This window comes from Paroedura picta, chromosome 3, assembly GCF_049243985.1.
Source record: "Paroedura picta isolate Pp20150507F chromosome 3, Ppicta_v3.0, whole genome shotgun sequence".
Classification (NCBI taxonomy): domain Eukaryota; kingdom Metazoa; phylum Chordata; class Lepidosauria; order Squamata; family Gekkonidae; genus Paroedura; species Paroedura picta.
In genome coordinates, this window is record NC_135371.1 from 174,785,127 (window position 1) to 174,802,823 (window position 17,697).

General features: G+C 54.5%; 1 protein-coding gene across 1 annotated transcript; it reads right to left on the reverse strand.

The window, feature by feature from the left end:
* Nucleotides 1-115: 115 nt before the first annotated feature.
* CDC37 (cell division cycle 37, HSP90 cochaperone) lies at nt 116-16,305 on the reverse strand. The gene is made up of 8 exons (XM_077329782.1): nt 16,001-16,305; nt 9,239-9,520; nt 7,637-7,745; nt 5,800-5,915; nt 4,552-4,674; nt 3,419-3,601; nt 2,224-2,295; nt 116-716 (listed from the first exon to the last, which is right to left on the reverse strand). The coding sequence occupies exons 1-8, from the start codon at nt 16,100-16,102 to the stop codon at nt 564-566; spliced, it is 1,140 nt and encodes a 379-aa protein (XP_077185897.1). The 5' UTR covers nt 16,103-16,305; the 3' UTR covers nt 116-563.
* Between the last annotated feature and the right edge of the window lie 1,392 nt (nt 16,306-17,697).

Consider the following 17,697-nt stretch of genomic DNA (forward strand, 5'->3'; position numbering starts at 1 on the left):
CCGGGCCACGACCCCAGAAGAGATTGAACATAGAACTCTCGCAGAGCACGCTCCGATATTCAGACCCACTCCCCGGTGTGGCCTTTGCTGGAACAAGCTGGTGCCCAGGCCACTCTTCAGCTATTTCAATCTTTTTATTTGCTCGACAGCCCGAACTGGTCATCAAACAAAAAAGATAGCAACAGCGCGTTGGTAACTATGACAACTGACTGGCACCTCCACAGTGAGACAGAGTAGGCAGAAGTGCCGTGCCAAGCCCTCCCCGGGAGCCCACACGGCACTCCCACCCACCCACCCACCCCCGATGAAATCCAGGCCTTCCACGGGCTTCCTGACAACGTAGGAGGGCTAGAGGGGGTGGTGCCGGCAGTGGGGCAGCGGGCGTGGTGATGTGCTGAGCAAGAGCACCAGTCAGGAGAGCGGCTCACACAAACCATGAAGTGTCTACATTGGTAAAAGCACAGAATCGCTGAATGGCTTGGAGTGAAAGGGGGGGGAAAAAAAACACAAGGTCGACAAGAGGCTGCAGGGGCCAACCGCTTTATGGGCAGCCGGCCGCTCCGTCAAGGGCTTCCTTTGTCTTCCTCGCCGCTCTCCTTCTTCAGCTCCTCGTAGACCCCTTCCACTTTCTCCCCCTTCTCCGCGCCTTCTGCCGTGCGAGCGTTCGGCACCCAGAGGCCGGAGTCGATGCAGCGCTGCATGTGATGTTTTGCTTCCTGCCACGGGGTGCAAAGAACGGGCTCCTTTTACTCTTTTTTAAATTAAATTGCACACCATCAACAGACAAAAACAACACGAAACCCCAGCCCAACTTTGTGCTTCGTCAGTCTTTTGATACCTTTAAAGCAGGGGTAGTCAAACTGCGGCCCTCCAGATGTCCATGGACTACAATTCCCAGGAGCCCCTGCCAGCATTTGCTGGCAGGGGCTCCTGGGAATTGTAGTCCATGGACATCTGGAGGGCCGCAGTTTGACTACCCCTGCTTTAAACAATGTCCATGTCATCTATTACAGTTCATCCATTAATCATTAATTCAAGTCTCAAGTTACAATATTAGTTCACATACCTTGGGGTAGTCAAACTGCAGCCCTCCAGATGTCCATGGACTACAATTCCCATGGACTACAATTCCAAACGCTGACAGGAGCTCATGGGAATTTTAGTCCATGGACATCTGGAGGGCTGCAGTTTGACTACCCCAGTCTGAAAACTTCCTTAGGTAATTTGCCAAATCAATCCAAATTATATTGAAATCTTCGTTCTCTTTCTTCCCCTTGAATTACTTTAATGTTATTTGTTAATTTTTCAAAAATCATAAACTGCCTTATTTTCTTTTCGCCAATTATCTAATGAAATATTGTCTGCGTTTTCCCAGTTAGTGGCAATTATCATTCTGGCTGCTACAATCAAAAAGTTCGGCAATGTTTTCTTCTTACACTGAGCATTTTCATTCAGAAATAAATTGAGGAGAGCCAACTGGACTGAAGGTTCTAAACTTCGCTTTTATCGTTTTATTAATTTCCATGAAAATTTCCTGCCAGAATTTCATAATTACTGGGCAATCCCACCACGTATGAATAAAAATTCCCCCCTTTCCACAGGCTTATTTTAGAGACTGACGTGTCTGCGCAAAGTCCAAATGGGGATGCATGAGGAGAGGTTATAGAGATACCTAGCCAATGAGTTGGACTGCGCCAAGCAGGGGGTCCCCAATTGGTGCCCGTGGGCACCGTGGTGCTCCCTCTCACCCGCCAGAGAGTAGATTCAGAAATTCTCAGTGTGATGCGGGCAGATGCTGGGTGCCCCCTGACACCTTCCCAGCCATAGAATGAGGGGTCCCCAGTGGGGTGGGCAGGGCCGGGTAGGGTTTTTGCCCAGCCATGTTCTGACTGGTGGTGCCAATTTTTAAAAACATTGCTTTGGCAACTGCCAGCACAGCAGAAGGGTCTTGGCCATGGGATGGAGGGCAACCTGCGGCAGCCAATTTGTAGCAGACAACATCACCTAGGGCCGGCGTTTCGAGGCAGCCATGCAAGGCTCTGCTCCTTACGTGGGGTCAAAATCCCAGAGGCGCCTGCCAGCTCAGAAAGCTCGAGGACTCCCTGAGCTGAGGCAGAGCAGACATGGCTGCAGACCCTATGCGGGCCACAGAAATGTCGTGAGCTGCTACAGGCACAGGAGAGAGACCGCCCCCAATCAGAATTCCCTCCAAAGGAGACTCACGGTGGGATCCATTTTGCCAATGGTGTCCTGCAGCATCTGGACGTCTTTCACATCAAAGCACTTCTGGAGTTCCTGCCAGAAAGAGAGACGTCGGGAGTCAGCCGAGGAGGCCGCCTAGCCAGGCCAAACGGCCACAGCCTGGAGCTCCGGAGTGAGTCAGGAGCATTTCTACGAGGCAGAAGGGCCAGGTGTGGAGCTGCTACCTGCACAAGCCAGTCTCCCATTCCTAGCCTGGACACAGGGGCGCCCAAATGGAGAGGGAAGAGAAGCCCGTTGAAAAAGCCAAATGCTCAGAGAGTGCAGGGGGGGGGGTGTGGGGAAAGAGAGAGCTGCATGATCATCGCACTTGGAGCCTCATGGTGGGGACCATCTTCCCACCACGATGGGGGGCTTGTTCAGAGGCAGATTATGTGCCTTCACGTTCAATCTCAGGCCCTTCCCTTTAAGGATCTTCATAGAACAGGGGTAAGACAAAACGCCTCCCAAGACTTAGGGGAGCCAGAGCCCAGAAGCACCGGAGAGACAAGCAAAATCAGTGGCAGGGGAGATTTCGGGAATCCCGGCTCCCTTCTTCAGGTACCGAAGAGCCAGAGTCCAAGAGGTCATGGAAGACTAACCAAATTGGTCGGAGGGGAGATTTCGGGAGTCACGGTTCACTCCTTCAGGTACCAAAGAGCCAGAGTCCAGGAGCAGCTGAAGGACTAACCAAATCTGTGGCAGGGGAGGAGCTTGTGGATGTCATGGCTCCCTTCTTAAGGCAGCAAAGAGCCAGAGTCCACGACTAACAAATTTTGTAGGAGGGGAGGCGCTTTCCTGAGTCCCTGCTCCCTTCTTCTCCTGGAGTGACTCCAGCTCTCTCTGACTCAACGCAAGGAAGCTTCATCTGTCTGAATAGATCCTGCTCCTGCCTCCACCCTCAGGGGACCAGAGTTCCACCAAGAGGGTGAACTGGATGCCCAGGTTCCTGCATAGATGAGAGACCCCCAAGGAAGCCCGGGCAATGGCAAGCTCCTTCTGTGAAGACCACCACCATCAGTGGGCTGCAGCTCGAGGGCTGGCATTTACCCCTGCCTCCAGCCCCACCAGCGCTGCTGCTTGGAGGCCTCCCCCTGCACGACTGACCTTCAGCCTCAGTGCGAAAAGCAGGCTGCGAAGGCAGAGGAAAGAAGCAAGCGTGCCTGTCGTGGGGACTTACCGGCGGCAGCGACTCGTACACCTCCACGGGGTCCAGGCCGCCCGGCCCAAGCCGCTTCTGCTGCTCCTCCTCTTCGTATTCCTTGAGGGCCCTCTCGACGCGGGCCTTGGCACGGCCACGCACCCGCTCCTTGAAGGCCTCCAGCTCCTCGGTGAAGCCCTCCATGTACTGCTGGTCGGCGGTCTGGGGAGGGGGCAGGGGGAGGGAGGGAAGGAGAGGAGGGCGTGAGCACGAGGGAGGCCAGCCAACACCCAGACTCACAATCTGCAGAAGGCCCCACCCCCCTTGCCGGCCCTTTCGGTGGGAAGGCTCCAGTGGGACAGAAAAAGCGTGCCTTGGACCGATCAGAACGTTGGAAGGAGGTGTGTGTTTCTTTTCTGTACGGCAGACTGACACGCAGGAAATATAGAATATAGTATGTAGACCAATTGGGCAATTTCCCCTAAATATAAGTATCTAAATTTGCAATCCACTCCGTCACAGCTGGGGAGAGCCCAAAGAGCTCCGCCACATCTCCATGGAAAGCACGATGCTCACGTTCCCAGGAAAGATGGAAAATCGTTTGATCGGCTGTACCTCAATCGCATTCGGGACAAGGTATTCTGGCCCAGTTAGAGAGCTCAGAAGCTAAGCAGTGCTGCCCCTTGGTTGGTGCTTGGAGGGGAGGCCACCGAGGAAGTCCAGGGTTGCTGTGCAGAGGCAAACCACCTCTGCTTGCCTCTTGCCTTGACACCCATGGCCCAGGCTAGCCTGACTGCACCAGATATGAGAAGCTAAGCAGGGTGGGCCCTGGTTAGGACTTGGGAGGGGAGACCACTGCGGAAGTCCAGGGTCACTGCGCAGAGGCAGGGAAGGGCCAACCACCCCCGGATGTCTCTTGTGTTGACCTGGATGGCTCAGGCTAGCCTTGCTTCACCTGATCTTGGAGGATAAGCGGGGTGAGCCCTGGTTAGGACTTGGAGGGGAGACCACTGCAGAAGTCCAGGGTCGCTACGCAGAGGCAGGCAAGGGCCAGGTCATCTCTTGCCTTGAAAACCCTCCGGGGTCACTGGAAATCAAGTTTGACGGCCCGTTCCACGGCCACCGTTCAAGCGGGGAGGGACCGTCTCCCTTCACCTGAACTGGAGGCTCACCTTGATTTTCGTGAAGAACTGCCGGAAACAAGCCCGGGGGTCGACCTTCAGGCTCTTGGCCAGCTCCAGGATGAACTGCATCACGATGGTCTGATGGGCCACCTGCTCCATCAACGCGTGCTTCTGGGGAGGGGGACAGAAAAGGCAGGTGAGCCGCCCGAGTCGCGCAAACGTTATGTCCCGGGACTCCTCAGCAACAGGTTTGGCTGCGCCTGGCTCAGAAGCAGGGACAAGTCACCAGTGAGGCTAACCCTAAAGATGTGAAGCCCTGGCAGGGGGAATTGGAAATTTGTGTGTGTGTGTGGGGGGGTTATGGGTGCCCCTCCACCCCAATCTGTCTGGAAGCAAACACAGCCACCCAGGTCCTCACAAGGACCCCATGCTCTGTATTCTTGATGCTTGGGGTCACAGTGAGAGGGCTTCTGGAGTTCTGGCCCCGCTGGTGGACCTCTGGATAGCCCCTGGCTGTTGGGACTGGACGGCCAGTGTCCTGACCCGACATGGCTTCGCTTCTAATTACTAGAAAATTCATGCCTCCCCGAGCCCCTACAGTCATTCTGCACCTCCATCTCAGCTTCTCATTCCTGAGACTGTGGGCAGAGGAGACCAGCTGTCTCAGTCCTGTGACAAGCGGTCAGATTGCCGCTGGCCCTCCTGACCGCCCTCCCTGCTTCCAGCTCCGGCTGCCGAAACCCATCCCAGCGGTCCGTCAATAAATCCCACGGGGGCCACCTCCGCAGTCAGCTCCTCCCTGCAGGGCGACACCGACTGACTCAGCAGGACCCTACAGCAGGGGTAGTCAAACTGCGGCCCTCCAGATGTCCATGGACTACAATTCCCAGGAGCCCCCTGCCAGCGACCGCTGGCAGGGGGCTCCTGGGAATTGTAGTCCATGGACATCTGGAGGGCCGCAGTTTGACTACCCCTGCCCTACAGCTACAGCTGCCTGAGACAGGCGCAACAACAGCTGAAATAACTCCAACGGCAGGAGGGGAAAAGCTCTGAAGCAGAGGCTGTCGGCTTGTTCCGGGCAGGATTTATGAGGAGCCTCCATTTGCACAGCAGCTGCTGCTAAAACAAAGGCCTCTCTGCCAAACAAGGGCGGCGTTAGCCAGTTTTATCAGCTGTGCAACCCTGCCGGGGGCCAGCAATCAGCAAATCTCCGAAGCCTGAGGCTGATCCTGCCCTGAGCTGGAGGGCGGGCTCGACGGGGCCCCTTCCAGCTCTGATCTCCGCTTCCTCACTCACCTCCTCCACTTCCAGATCGATACACCAGATGACTAAGTAATTGGCCGTCTCTTCGCACACGAGATGCGGGTTGTCAGACAAGTACTTCTGGCTGTCGTCCCAGCGGCGCAGCATCCCTTTGGAACAGGAAGAGGGCGGCATCAGGCTTCACACGGGGCAGCGGGGACTTGACACGGTGTGGCCAGCCCCAGAAAGAACCTCCAACGGGTTATGACTCGCATGCTGAATTATAATGCACTTGGGAACGTTTTTTTTTTACTGTGGGCTTTTCGACCCTCTTATTTCCCTCCCGTGTGTGCTCCGGTTACTTCGGGGGGTGTCCCACAAGAGTTTCACTCCTTCTAGTGGCCAATTTGAGATTACTGTATATACTCGAGTATAAGCTGACTTTTTAATGCTGAAAAAGCCCCCCTAAGCTTGTACTCGAGTGGGGGTCCCCAATTTCCCCGTTATTCTTGATGCCATATTTTTGTGGTAAAATTAGGGGCCTCGGCTAAAATTCGGATCGGCTTATGCTTGAGTATACACGGGTACTTCGCTTTATGGCTGGCCTAAAAAACCTGCAGGTTTAAGCAGGTTTTTATGCGAGTTGTAAAGCCGTGCAGAATCCAGTTGACTACGGGAAGGGAAAGGAAACCCCGAAGAAGCAGAAGCACACCAGTGAGGAAAATAATAATGCGGAAACAGCCCTGCGTGAAACAGGAAAGTCTACTTGCAATGATCCCAAACGTGCACTGGAAGTGGGCAGAAAGTGCATTATTCAGTGTGCACATCTTGCTTTCTCACCAGGGCTTCCTGAGGGTCCTGGAAGGGTTTCCTGAAGGGGGGGGGCAGTTAATTAATTTATATATATAAATTAATTTATATATTTAAAATTTGTTGCACATTTATTGGATGATAAGACCATATATGGTCACGTCGACATGTCATCTCTAGCTACCCCCTTTTGCCTATTGGTTTAGTTTGCTTTTGGGTTTAATGCCTCCCAAACTCCATTTTCTGCAGCAAGCAATGAAAGACTCCCTGCCCTCAACTCTGGTATTCAGCAAAACTGATATTTTGGCCACACTGTCTATATTATTATTATTATTATTATTTCGATTTATTTCCTGCCACTCCCAAATGGCTCGTGGCGGGTTACAGTGTCTAAAACCCCATTAAAAGACTTAAAAATGTCACAACATGGGGGCACAATAATAAGATCCCCTTCCGACCCCCCTTCCTAAAAAAGGGTGGGTGGAGGAGAAGGAGGTCTACGATGTTCAAGAAGAAGCCCGGGGGAGAGCAGTCAATGTACCCCAGCAGCCCCAGCCTCAACCATAGACCTGGCGGAACAGAAGTCATTCTCCACTTTATTTTACCCTTGAAACATTCTTCAGGCTTCGGGAAACCCTAAAAGTGGTATGATGGTACAGAATATGGTTGGGAAGCAGAGCTGTGTACATGACCCCCCCCTTCCCACCCCCTCCAGGCCCAGCATTGGCCATTTTGGAAGTGGGGGCAGATCAAGATGACCACCCGTGGTCATATCAGCCGATAAGCATTTAACAAATTTTAAAAATATATTACACATTAACTCCTGCCCATTTAAGAAACCCTTCCAGGGCCGTCAAGAAACCCCAGGGTTTCATGATGCCCTGCTTGCAAAAGCCTGGCCTACAAAAATGCAGACTACAGAGCTGGGTCTAGATGAGCCACGCTGACCTTTGTTGAGATTCAGAAGCGAGCAAGCGTGGCCAACAGTCCCACGAGACGGCAGTCGGGGAAGAATTTGTGGACTGAAATGGGAGAGTTGATCCCCCAGGGACGACACGGGCGAACTCAGCCTCCTGCTTACCGAAGTGTTTGATTTGCTTCTCGTATTTCTCCACGAACGTTTTATGCTTTTTCTCTTTTTGCTCTTCAGACTCTTCTTCGGGGTGTTCGGGCTTGACGTTGAAGACACTCTGAAAGGGCAGAGAGAGGGCTGGTCAGGGCACCGCTGGGCCTGTTGGTCTACCCAGGGGTGGCCAAACGGAGGCTCTCCAGAGGTCCATGGACTACAACTCCCATGAGCCCCTGCCAGCTGGCAGGGGCTCATGGGAGTTGTAGTCCATAGACCTCTGGAGAGCCACTGTTTGGCCACCCTTGGGCTAGCTGAACGCAGGGCCGGCACACGGAAGGAGGCGTGGGTCAGAATCATCTAGTCCACTACTCTGTGTCTTGAATCCTGACACAGAGTAATTGGCACAGCCGCAAAATGGCTGTCAGAGGCGGAGACAAAATGGCTGCCACGGCTCACCTTCAGCCACAGGATGAAGGCCTTTGTGCTGTGGTTGCTGATGCTGCCAAAGAGATCTCCTCAAAGATCTGCACAGCCAATCAAATCTCCAGCGGCCACTTTGGAGGTTTGCAGGGTGAAAGCCCAGCTAGCCTAACCCACTTTCTCAAACTCATTGCTGTGCATCAGGAAAAGCGATAGTGTGGTTTCGAGCAGAGCCTTTTCAGTGGCGGCCCGCTATTATGGAACAACCTCCGCAGGGGATGCACTTGGCACTTTCACTGGGTGGCCCTGGGTTAGTCACAGCCCTGTTAGTGCTGTTCTCACCAAGCAGATCTGTCAGAGCTCTCTCCACCTCCCCTCCCTCACAAGGGTGTCTGCTGTGGGGAGAGGAAGGGAAGGCGACTGAAAGCCACTTTGAGATTCCTTCGGGGAGAGAAAAGCGGGGGATAAAGCCCAGCTCCTCTTATTCACCTCTAGGCGGCAGCACATGACGGCTTTGTTCACGGCTCTATGGGATTCAAGGAGACCTCAATTGTGAATTTTTAAATTTGGCTTCAGGTATTTTCACACCAGCTGTTTTGTATTTATATTCAAAGCTGCCTTGAGCTCCAAAAGAAGAAACGTGGCTAGTAAACGCTTTAAGGACATCAATAACAAATCAAGGACTCAAAAACAAAACAAGCCCGTGCCTGAATGCCACAGAGGTCTAAATCCAAATTCTACAGGTGGGTCAGAAACCCCCATGCTATGCTAGTCACGGAACTCTGCTCCAGAAGAGAGCCAGAGTCCAGGAGCGGCTTCAAGACTGACCAAATTTGTGGCAGGGGAGGAGCTTTCAGGAGTCACGGCTCACTTTTCAGAAAACGCCCTGACTCTTGAATGTTCCTGCCTTGCCACCAGTGTTGACAGGCTTCAAGAGTCTGGACCAGGGGTAGTCAAACTGCGGCCCTCCAGATGTCCATGGACTACAATTCCCAGGAGCCCCCTGCCAGCGAATGCTGGCAGGGGGCTCCTGGGAGTTGTAGTCCATGGACATCTGGAGGACTCTGGACTCTGGCTCTTTTCTGCTGCCAACGACAGACTCACACGGCTGCCCGGCTTGACCTAGACTGTAGTGGCATCATCGGCTCCCGCAGCAGAAAAAGGGCCCAGCTCAAGGCGAGGAGCCTGCTTCACCTTACTGAAGCCGTCTTTGCTGAGCGTGTCCACGTTCCAGGGCATGTTCTTCTCCTTCTTCCGGAGATCGTCCACCTTCTCTTCCCAGCTCTTCTCCTCTTTCTTGAGCTGCTGGGCTTCCGCTTGCAAGCGCTGGAGCTCGCTCTTGGAGCCCTCCGCAGGGGACAGCTCCAGCTCCTTCATCTTCTTCTGGCACTCGGCTAGTTTCCGCTTGCAGTCCCGGCACCCTTTGCTCGCCTCCTCCTTCTCCTTCTCGAACTGTTCCATCCGCTCGATCCGGGCCTGGAAAACATCCATTCGAACACAGATGGTCACCCACACTCCCACTGCGTCAGCACAGGCTACCTTAGGGGCCCCTAATCTTTTCGAGCCTGCGGACACCTCTGGAATTCTGATACAGCATGGTAGGAACAGGTCCTTAAGTGGCTGCCGCAGGAGGCAGGGCCAGCCACAAAATGGCCGCCACGCCCTCTTGCTGGGGTGGCCAGCTGCTGCCATCTTAAAAATCTGCACAGCTGATCCAAAAACCAATCAGAACCCCCTGCTCCCCCCCCCCACCTCAGAATCCCATCAACAAGCCCTGGACCTGTTTGTATTACGATTGTTTACTGTTATACTGTGTTGTGTTTGGTTGCAATTGTTGGTTATCGATGTACATGTTCTACAGACTGTTTTATGTATGGTTCTCTAATGTAAACCGCCCTGAGCCTCCGGGGAGGGTGGTATAGAAGTATGATAAATAAATAAATAAATAAATAAAAGCCCCAACTGAACACGCCCACTTTCTGAAAACACTTGGCAGGACCCGGGAAAGGTTTTGGAAAGCACCATGTTAGGGACCCTGGTCTACCTTAGACAGAAGTGGCCAAACTGTGCCTCTGCAGATGTCCACGGACTACCATTCCCATGAACCCCAGGGGCTCAGGGTCAAGGCCAACAGGGACGTCCCCACAATCTGGTTCTATTACTAGGCGACCCTGACACCCAACATGTTCCTGGCCTAAGGCTTCTGTCAAGTGTTATTTTTGCCTCTGATTAATATTCACAGTTTAAGATTGTGCTTTTCATTTCAGATCACTGCAAACATCTGAATGCATCTTCTCGTTCCCACTGGTCTACGCACACCACCCCAAGACGTCATTGTGAGGGGCAACGTAGAAATTGAATGAATGAATGAATCTTAGAGAGTATTTTACTAAAGGCCTCAGGGACTTGCAACCTCTTGGTAGATATTGTGATTTAGCAAATTCCCCCAGCCACTGCAAAGGAGGACTGGACCCGTATTCATTCCCCGGAGTCGTATGCACAGATTTAAGACAAGTTGACAGTGGGAGCGGCCAGAGAAAACGTAAGCTTGGATGCAAAAGGGAGTTACCAAACCTGTGCTTTTAACCCGAACCCAATGTTTTGGGTAGTAAATTCAGGATGATGTGGAATTTGCGGAGCCGGGTAGTAAATTCAGGATGATGTGGAATTTGCTGCTAGAGGATGCAGGGATGGCCACAAGCACAGATCTCTTTAAAAGGGGAAGAGATAGGTTTGTGGGCGATGGGTCTATCAGGGGCTATTAGCCAAGGCGACTAAAGGGAACCTCCACATTCAGAGGCAGTCAACCTCTGACTCTCAGTGCCAGGAGGCAACAACAGGGAAGGCCTCGGCCTCTCTGCCCTGCTTGCTAGCTCTCCAGGTCAGGTGGTTGGCCTCTGTGTGAGACAGGATGCTGGGCTAGATAGAACCTGGTCTGACCCAGCAGGCATCTTCTGAGTCAGACACCCCTGCAACTAGCAGAAGAAAGATTTTATGCTTTAATCTTCCCAGGCTAAATTCTCCAGCCTATGTATAAAGAGGTCTTCTAACCTCATGGGCTATGAATAGTTTAAGCCAGGGTTTAAGCATGTTGCTAATGTTGCCCTTGAAGCATCGCCACCCTCGCTCTTTCCATTGGCATCAGTTCGCAGAAGCTGGCAAACAACATGCTGATCTCAAGAAGAGGAAGAGCTGACTTTTTATACCCTGCTTTTCACCGCCCAAAGCGGCTGGCAAACTCTCAAAGCGGCTGGCAAACACCTTTCCCTTCCTCTCCCAACAACAGACACCATGTCAGAGCTCTAAGAGAACTGCTCCGCGAAAACAGCTCTCAGAAAACTGTGATTTGCCCAAGGTCTCCCAGCCGGCTGAATGGGGAGGAATGGGGAATCAAACCCAGTTCTCTGGATTAGAAGCTGCCACTCTTTGACCACTACATCGCTCTGGCTCAAGACAGACAACAACATCCATTATCTCACGCTTTTTCATAAGGAAATGGTGCCCTCATTGGACATTTTAAAAACAAACATTAATGAAAAAGCCAAAGAGTTTCTAGACGGGCGTCATCTACTGTCACGGGAGTTGTCTTCTGGATTCTTCTCTGTCTGAACACACCAGATGCCTCCCCAAAGGGAAAAGAGATCTTAGCTGAAGCGTCTTCTGAGGGTGCTGATGCTCATGAGACCTTTGGTAAGATTTGGCAAACTCTCATATTAAATATAGATTGTTTCTGAAAAGTCTCCAGGCCTTGGTTGTCTGTCTTCTGCCAGCATGAGAAACATTGTAGGGTTTTTTTTAAAACTGTGCTTAGCTCAATGGGAGCAAACCTACAGTCTATCCAGCAAAGCATCCTCTCACAGTGGCCGACAAGTTCCTTTGGACAGCCAACAACATGGCAGAGGCCGAGGCCTTCCCACGAGAAGACCCTCAGAAGAGCCCTGCTGGGTCAGGCCAGGGAGGGTCCCTCCAGTCCAGCCTCCCGTCTCACCCAGGGGCCAGCCAGTTCCTCTGCAGGGCCAGCCACAGGGCAGAGAGGCCGAGGCCTTCCCCTGAGAAGACCCTCAGAAGAGCCCTGCTGGGTCAGGCCAGGGAGGGTCCCTCCAGTCCAGCCTCCCCTCTCAACCAGGGGCCAGCCAGTTCCTCTGCAGGGCCAGCCACAGGGCAGAGAGGCCGAGGCCTTCCCCTGAGAAGACCCTCAGAAGAGCCCTGCTGGGTCAGGCCAGGGAGGGTCCCTCCAGTCCAGCCTCCCGTCTCACCCAGGGGCCAGCCAGTTCCTCTGCAGGGCCAGCCACAGGGCAGAGAGGCCGAGGCCTTCCCCTGAGAAGACCCTCAGAAGAGCCCTGCTGGGTCAGGCCAGGGAGGGTCCCTCCAGTCCAGCCTCCCGTCTCACCCAGGGGCCAGCCAGTTCCTCTGCAGGGCCAGCCACAGGGCAGAGAGGCCGAGGCCTTCCCCTGAGAAGACCCTCAGAAGAGCCCTGCTGGGTCAGACCAGGGAGGGTCCCTCCAGTCCAGCCTCCCGTCTCACCCAGGGGCCAGCCAGTTCCTCTGCAGGGCCAGCCACAGGGCAGAGAGGCCGAGGCCTTCCCCTGAGAAGACCCTCAGAAGAGCCCTGCTGGGTCAGGCCAGGGAGGGTCCCTCCAGTCCAGCCTCCCGTCTCACCCAGGGGCCAGCCAGTTCCTCTGCAGGGCCAGCCACAGGGCAGAGAGGCCGAGGCCTTCCCCTGAGAAGACCCTCAGAAGAGCCCTCCTGGGTCAGACCAGGGAGGGTCCCTCCAGTCCAGCCTCCCGTCTCACCCAGGGGCCAGCCAGTTCCTCTGCAGGGCCAGCCACAGGGCAGGGAGGCCGAGGCCTTCCCCTGAGAAGACCCTCAGAAGAGCCCTGCTGGGTCAGGCCAGGGAGGGTCCCTCCAGTCCAGCCTCCCGTCTCACCCAGGGGCCAGCCAGTTCCTCTGCAGGGCCAGCCACAGGGCAGAGAGGCCGAGGCCTTCCCCTGAGAAGACCCTCAGAAGAGCCCTGCTGGGTCAGGCCAGGGAGGGTCCCTCCAGTCCAGCCTCCCGTCTCACCCAGGGGCCAGCCAGTTCCTCTGCAGGGCCAGCCACAGGGCAGAGAGGCCGAGGCCTTCCCCTGAGAAGACCCTCAGAAGAGCCCTGCTGGGTCAGGCCAGGGAGGGTCCCTCCAGTCCAGCCTCCCGTCTCACCCAGGGGCCAGCCAGTTCCTCTGCAGGGCCAGCCACAGGGCAGAGAGGCTGAGGCCTTCCCCTGAGAAGACCCTCAGAAGAGCCCTGCTGGGTCAGGCCAGGGAGGGTCCCTCCAGTCCAGCCTCCCGTCTCACCCAGGGGCCAGCCAGTTCCTCTGCAGGGCCAGCCACAGGGCAGAGAGGCCGAGGCCTTCCCCTGAGAAGACCCTCAGAAGAGCCCTGCTGGGTCAGGCCAGGGAGGGTCCCTCCAGTCCAGTCTCCCGTCTCCCCCAGGGGCCAGCCAGTTCCTCTGCAGGGCCAGCCACAGGGTAGGGAGGCCGAAGCCTTCCCCTGATAAGACCCCCAAAAGAGCCCTGCTGGGTCAGAGTAGGGAGGGTCCCTCCAGTCCACCATCTCATCTTATACAGTGGCCAGCCAGTTCCACCCTGGCAGAGGATTCAAGGCTGTTTCTCCCCAGATCCTTACTTGATGCTCTATTCACCATGCTGAGCCTCACTTGTGAGACGGGACTGGTTCTTTAGAGACACAAGTCCCATTCATATGTTTGGAGGTGTCCATCATTAAAAAGAAACATTTGCGTGCAAATCATCATGGACCTAGCTCTCACAAAGATGGCAAAGTTTCACCTGGGCTCCACCACCAAGTGAAAGATGCAGCACACTGAACAGTACTTCATACAAAACAACAGTTCCTAACCCAGCCTTTCTCAACTTTTTCTTTACTATTGAGACCACCCGGAAACATTCCTCAGGCTTCAAGAACCCCCAGAAATGGCACACTATATGTTTGGGAAGCAAAGCTGTGTCCACGCCCACCCTGCCCCCTCCCCTCCCCTCCCCTCCCCACCCCACCCACTCCAGCCCCATTCTTGGCCATGTTAGGAGGGTCAACATGACCATATATGGTCATAAAGCCCTATATATGTTTAAGAAGAAGAGTTGTTTCTTATATGCCACTTTTCTCTACCTGAAGGAGGCTCATAGCGGTTTACAGTCGCCTCCCCTTTCCCCTCCCCACAACAGACACCCATGTGAGGTGGGTGAGCCCTGATATTCCTGCTCAGTCAGAACAGTTTCATCAAGGCTGTGACTAGCCCAAAGTCACCCAGCTGGCTGCATGTGGGGGAGCGCAGAATCGAACCCGGCTCGAACGTATATTTAAATATGTATTAACTCCCATTCGGGAAACCCTTCCCGGGCTGTCATGAAACTCTGGTAGAGAAAACCGGCCCTAAACATATAAAACTAAGCAGATGAGGGAGAGGACCAGGCTACAGTGCTGCAACCCCAAGATAAACAAGGAAACAAGAAAGAAGAAAAGATGCATCTGCCTCCCTAAGTGAATGGTGGGTACCACCCCGTCAAGATGCCCTCTGCCTCGGAAGGAGAAGGCTAGGCTACATGAATATTCTCTGCACGCTGGGAATTATATTGCACAATCATAGCAATCAGCCTCTACAAATTTAAGCTGTGGAGCCCAAACACCAAGGGGCAGCTTCCTCAGGAATTAGGTCAAATGTGACTGAGAATGCATGCAGGTACAAGAGCCAGGACTGGGGGCAGCTTCCTGCCTAGTACACATTAAGTTGCAATCCCAGCTTTACTCTTGCATAACAGTCGAACTCGGCAAGAGGAGGGTCTGCCCTCCATCACCGCGCCTCAGTCTCCATTTCCCAGGCACAGGAGACAGCTTCTCTGAAACAAGATAAACACTATCATGCTGCAGCTATCGCCAAAACAATGCTAATATGACTAGACGGTTTTCCACACTGAAATTTGCTTTTAATATTGTAGATGGATGAGGACCACTGCCTGCATTTCCAGAACTTTACAGAACAATCTGGAGCTTACAACAGAGGCCAGAAGCACGTGACTGAGGGAGAGAATGTGTACTCATTTCAGCCGTGTATCTCAGACTCTATGAAATGAAGTTCTAAGAAACCTGAAAGAGGACAGCGGTAGGCAGTAGCCAGCACACAGTGGCAGCATAAATAAAAGAACCACCTCATAGGAATCTGCTTCATACTGGATCAAGTTCAGTACTGTCTACTCAATACAGCAGCGGCTCTGCAGGATCTCAGGCAGAGAGAGGTTTTTCACACCATCTACTACCTGGTTGTTTTAAAGTGCAATTGGCAGAGGTTGAACCTGGGACCTTCTACGTGCCAAGCGGAGGTTTTGCCACTGAGCCAGGCTCTTCACTGGCAGAGCCCTAGTCCTTTCCCAAAACCTCTGAATGATGAAGACAAATGAAAATCTAAAACCATTCAAAGTAAAGTGTGGCTGAGGGGGCAGCAACAGGGGAACCACCAGCTCTCTCCCCCGTGTCCGCCCGGAAAAGAGCCAGGGGCAACCCTTCCCTCATCCCAGAGGGCGGCTTGAAAAGAAAGCCTTAAGACAGGGGTAGTCAAACTGCGGCCCTCCAGATGTCCATGGACTACAATTCCCATGAGCCCCTGCCAGCCTGGCAGGGGCTCATGGGAATTGTAGTCCATGGACATCTGGAGGGCCGCAGTTTGACTACCCCTGCCTTAAGAAGGCAGAGGCCGCCCTGGAGCCACCCAAGCCACCCTCTGCAGGCTGGCAATGTCTGGGACCCCGCAGGGGAGGGACCCCGCGGGTGCAAGGCCCCAGAGCCCACCCCCCAGAGCACCCCCGTTGATCAGAGCCCGGGAGATCTCCAGCCGAAAGCGGGAGGGCGGCAACCGTAGAGCTGGAGCAGCCCGGCTGCACCGGGCGGATGCCTGCCTGCCTGCCTGCCCACCTGGTGGCGCCATCGGAAGAGGCTGGGCGTGTCGATGTTGGGGTGCGTGTCGTCCTCATCGTCGGACACCTCGATGTGGTCCCAGACGCTGTAATCCACCATGGCGCAACCGCCGCCGCCTCAGACGACGACTCCACCTCTGCCTCGCGGCCTCCGCCGGCGCCTTCCGCTTCCGCTCCGGCCCACTTCCGGTGTCGCCCGCTCTAGGGCCGCGGTCAACAATCAGGCGGTGCGCATGCGTCACTAATGCTCTGTGTCCGTCTCGCCTCGGACAGCCTTGCCCGGCTGTGCGCATGCGTTACAGCTGCCTCCCGCAGGCCGCCTCCTCGCTTATCTCTTCTGCCGCCCGCTGCCCGGCTCTGCGCATGCGTCACAGCAGTTGCCCACTGGCCGGCTCAGCGTTTGTTGCCTCCCGCTGGCTGGCTGAGCGCGTCTCTTCCCCCGCCCGCTGGCCAGTTGTGCGCATGCGTCACTGCTGCCTCCCACTGAGGGCTCCGTTTGTGTCGCTTCTGCCCCCTGCTGGCCGGCTCTGCGCATGCGCCACGTTCTGTTGTCTGCTCCACGTGGTTGGGAAATACCTGGGGATTTTGTGGGCGGGGCTTGGAGAGGGCGGGGGCCAGGGAGGGAAAGGTCTTCAGGCTCACCCTGCAAATTAGTGGGAACTGATCTTGGGTTTCTTGACATCAATTGAAATGGCAGGAAATATCGCAGGGTCACCTGGAGCCTGGCAAGCCTAGATCGGGCCCAGCAGATCTCGTCAGATCTGTGGAACTAAATAAAGCCAGCTTGGATGGGAGACCAGCAGGGATGCCCAAGGCTGCTACGCAGGGGCAGGCCATGGAAAACCACTTCTGCTCCTTTCTTACCTTGACCAGGATGGCCCAGCCTAGCCTGATGTAATCAGGAGCTGAGCCTTTGGCCACAGTTAGTTACAGGGGAGACCCCCAAGGAAGTGCTGGGCTGCTACACAGAGGCAGGCCATGGCAAGCCTCCTCTGTTCGTCTCTTGCCTTGACCTGGATGGCCCCGGCTAGCCTGATCTCATCAGATTTTGGGAACTAAGCAGGGTCGGCCCTGGAGATTGCGTGAAATCCAGAGTGGCTACGCAGAACCAGGTCGTGGCACAACCACCGCTGTCCATCCCTTGCCTTGAAAGCGCCCCTTCCGGGGTCTCCCTCAGTCGGGGGCGACTGGGTGGCCGAAAAACAAAAGGACGCCAAGGTCTGTCAACAACCTGAGATCAAACAGCCGCTGTCTGTCCCCAAACCGGGAGGAAGGAGTATGGAACTGCGATGCACCCAACAATATTACCTCCGGCCGTTCTGAATTCAAGGTTTGAGCACCGCCCCCCCTCCCAGCAAGTGGCAGCTGAACTGTGGCATTTGCTGCCCAGGAAAAGGTGGCAAAGCAAGACCCCCGCAGGGGCTGGGATCCCTTTCAGCAAAGCTTTCCACTTGGATTGTCAATCATCCTCGGCTGGCTGGTTTTGCTCTCTGAACGAAGAGCGCATCGGAGGACTGACTGTGTCACTCACCAGTGTCAGGATTCAGGGGGAAAGAGAGAGGAGAAGCACCTGGAGCCTCAGAAGGGCTGTCTATGGCAGTCACAGGAGCAGCAGAGAGCTCACCCGGAAAAGGCAGAGGAGGAGAGAGAAGCTAATGTATTTTCTATAGATTTTTTAAGTGCCTTAAACGTTTA

What these genes read in the sequence shown, in the direction of transcription:
- CDC37 (XM_077329782.1), bottom strand. Translation starts at nt 16,102, where the DNA reads ATGGTGGATTACAGCGTCTGGGACCACATCGAGGTGTCCGACGATGAG. An exon ending in AGTTCTTCACGAAAATCAAG is followed by an intron (nt 3,602 to 4,551) that starts GTGAGCCTCCAG and finishes CCCCCTCCCCAG; the next exon opens with ACCGCCGACCAGCAGTACAT. An exon ending in TGTACGAGTCGCTGCCGCCG is followed by an intron (nt 2,296 to 3,418) that starts GTAAGTCCCCAC and finishes TCTTTCTGGCAG; the next exon opens with GAACTCCAGAAGTGCTTTGA.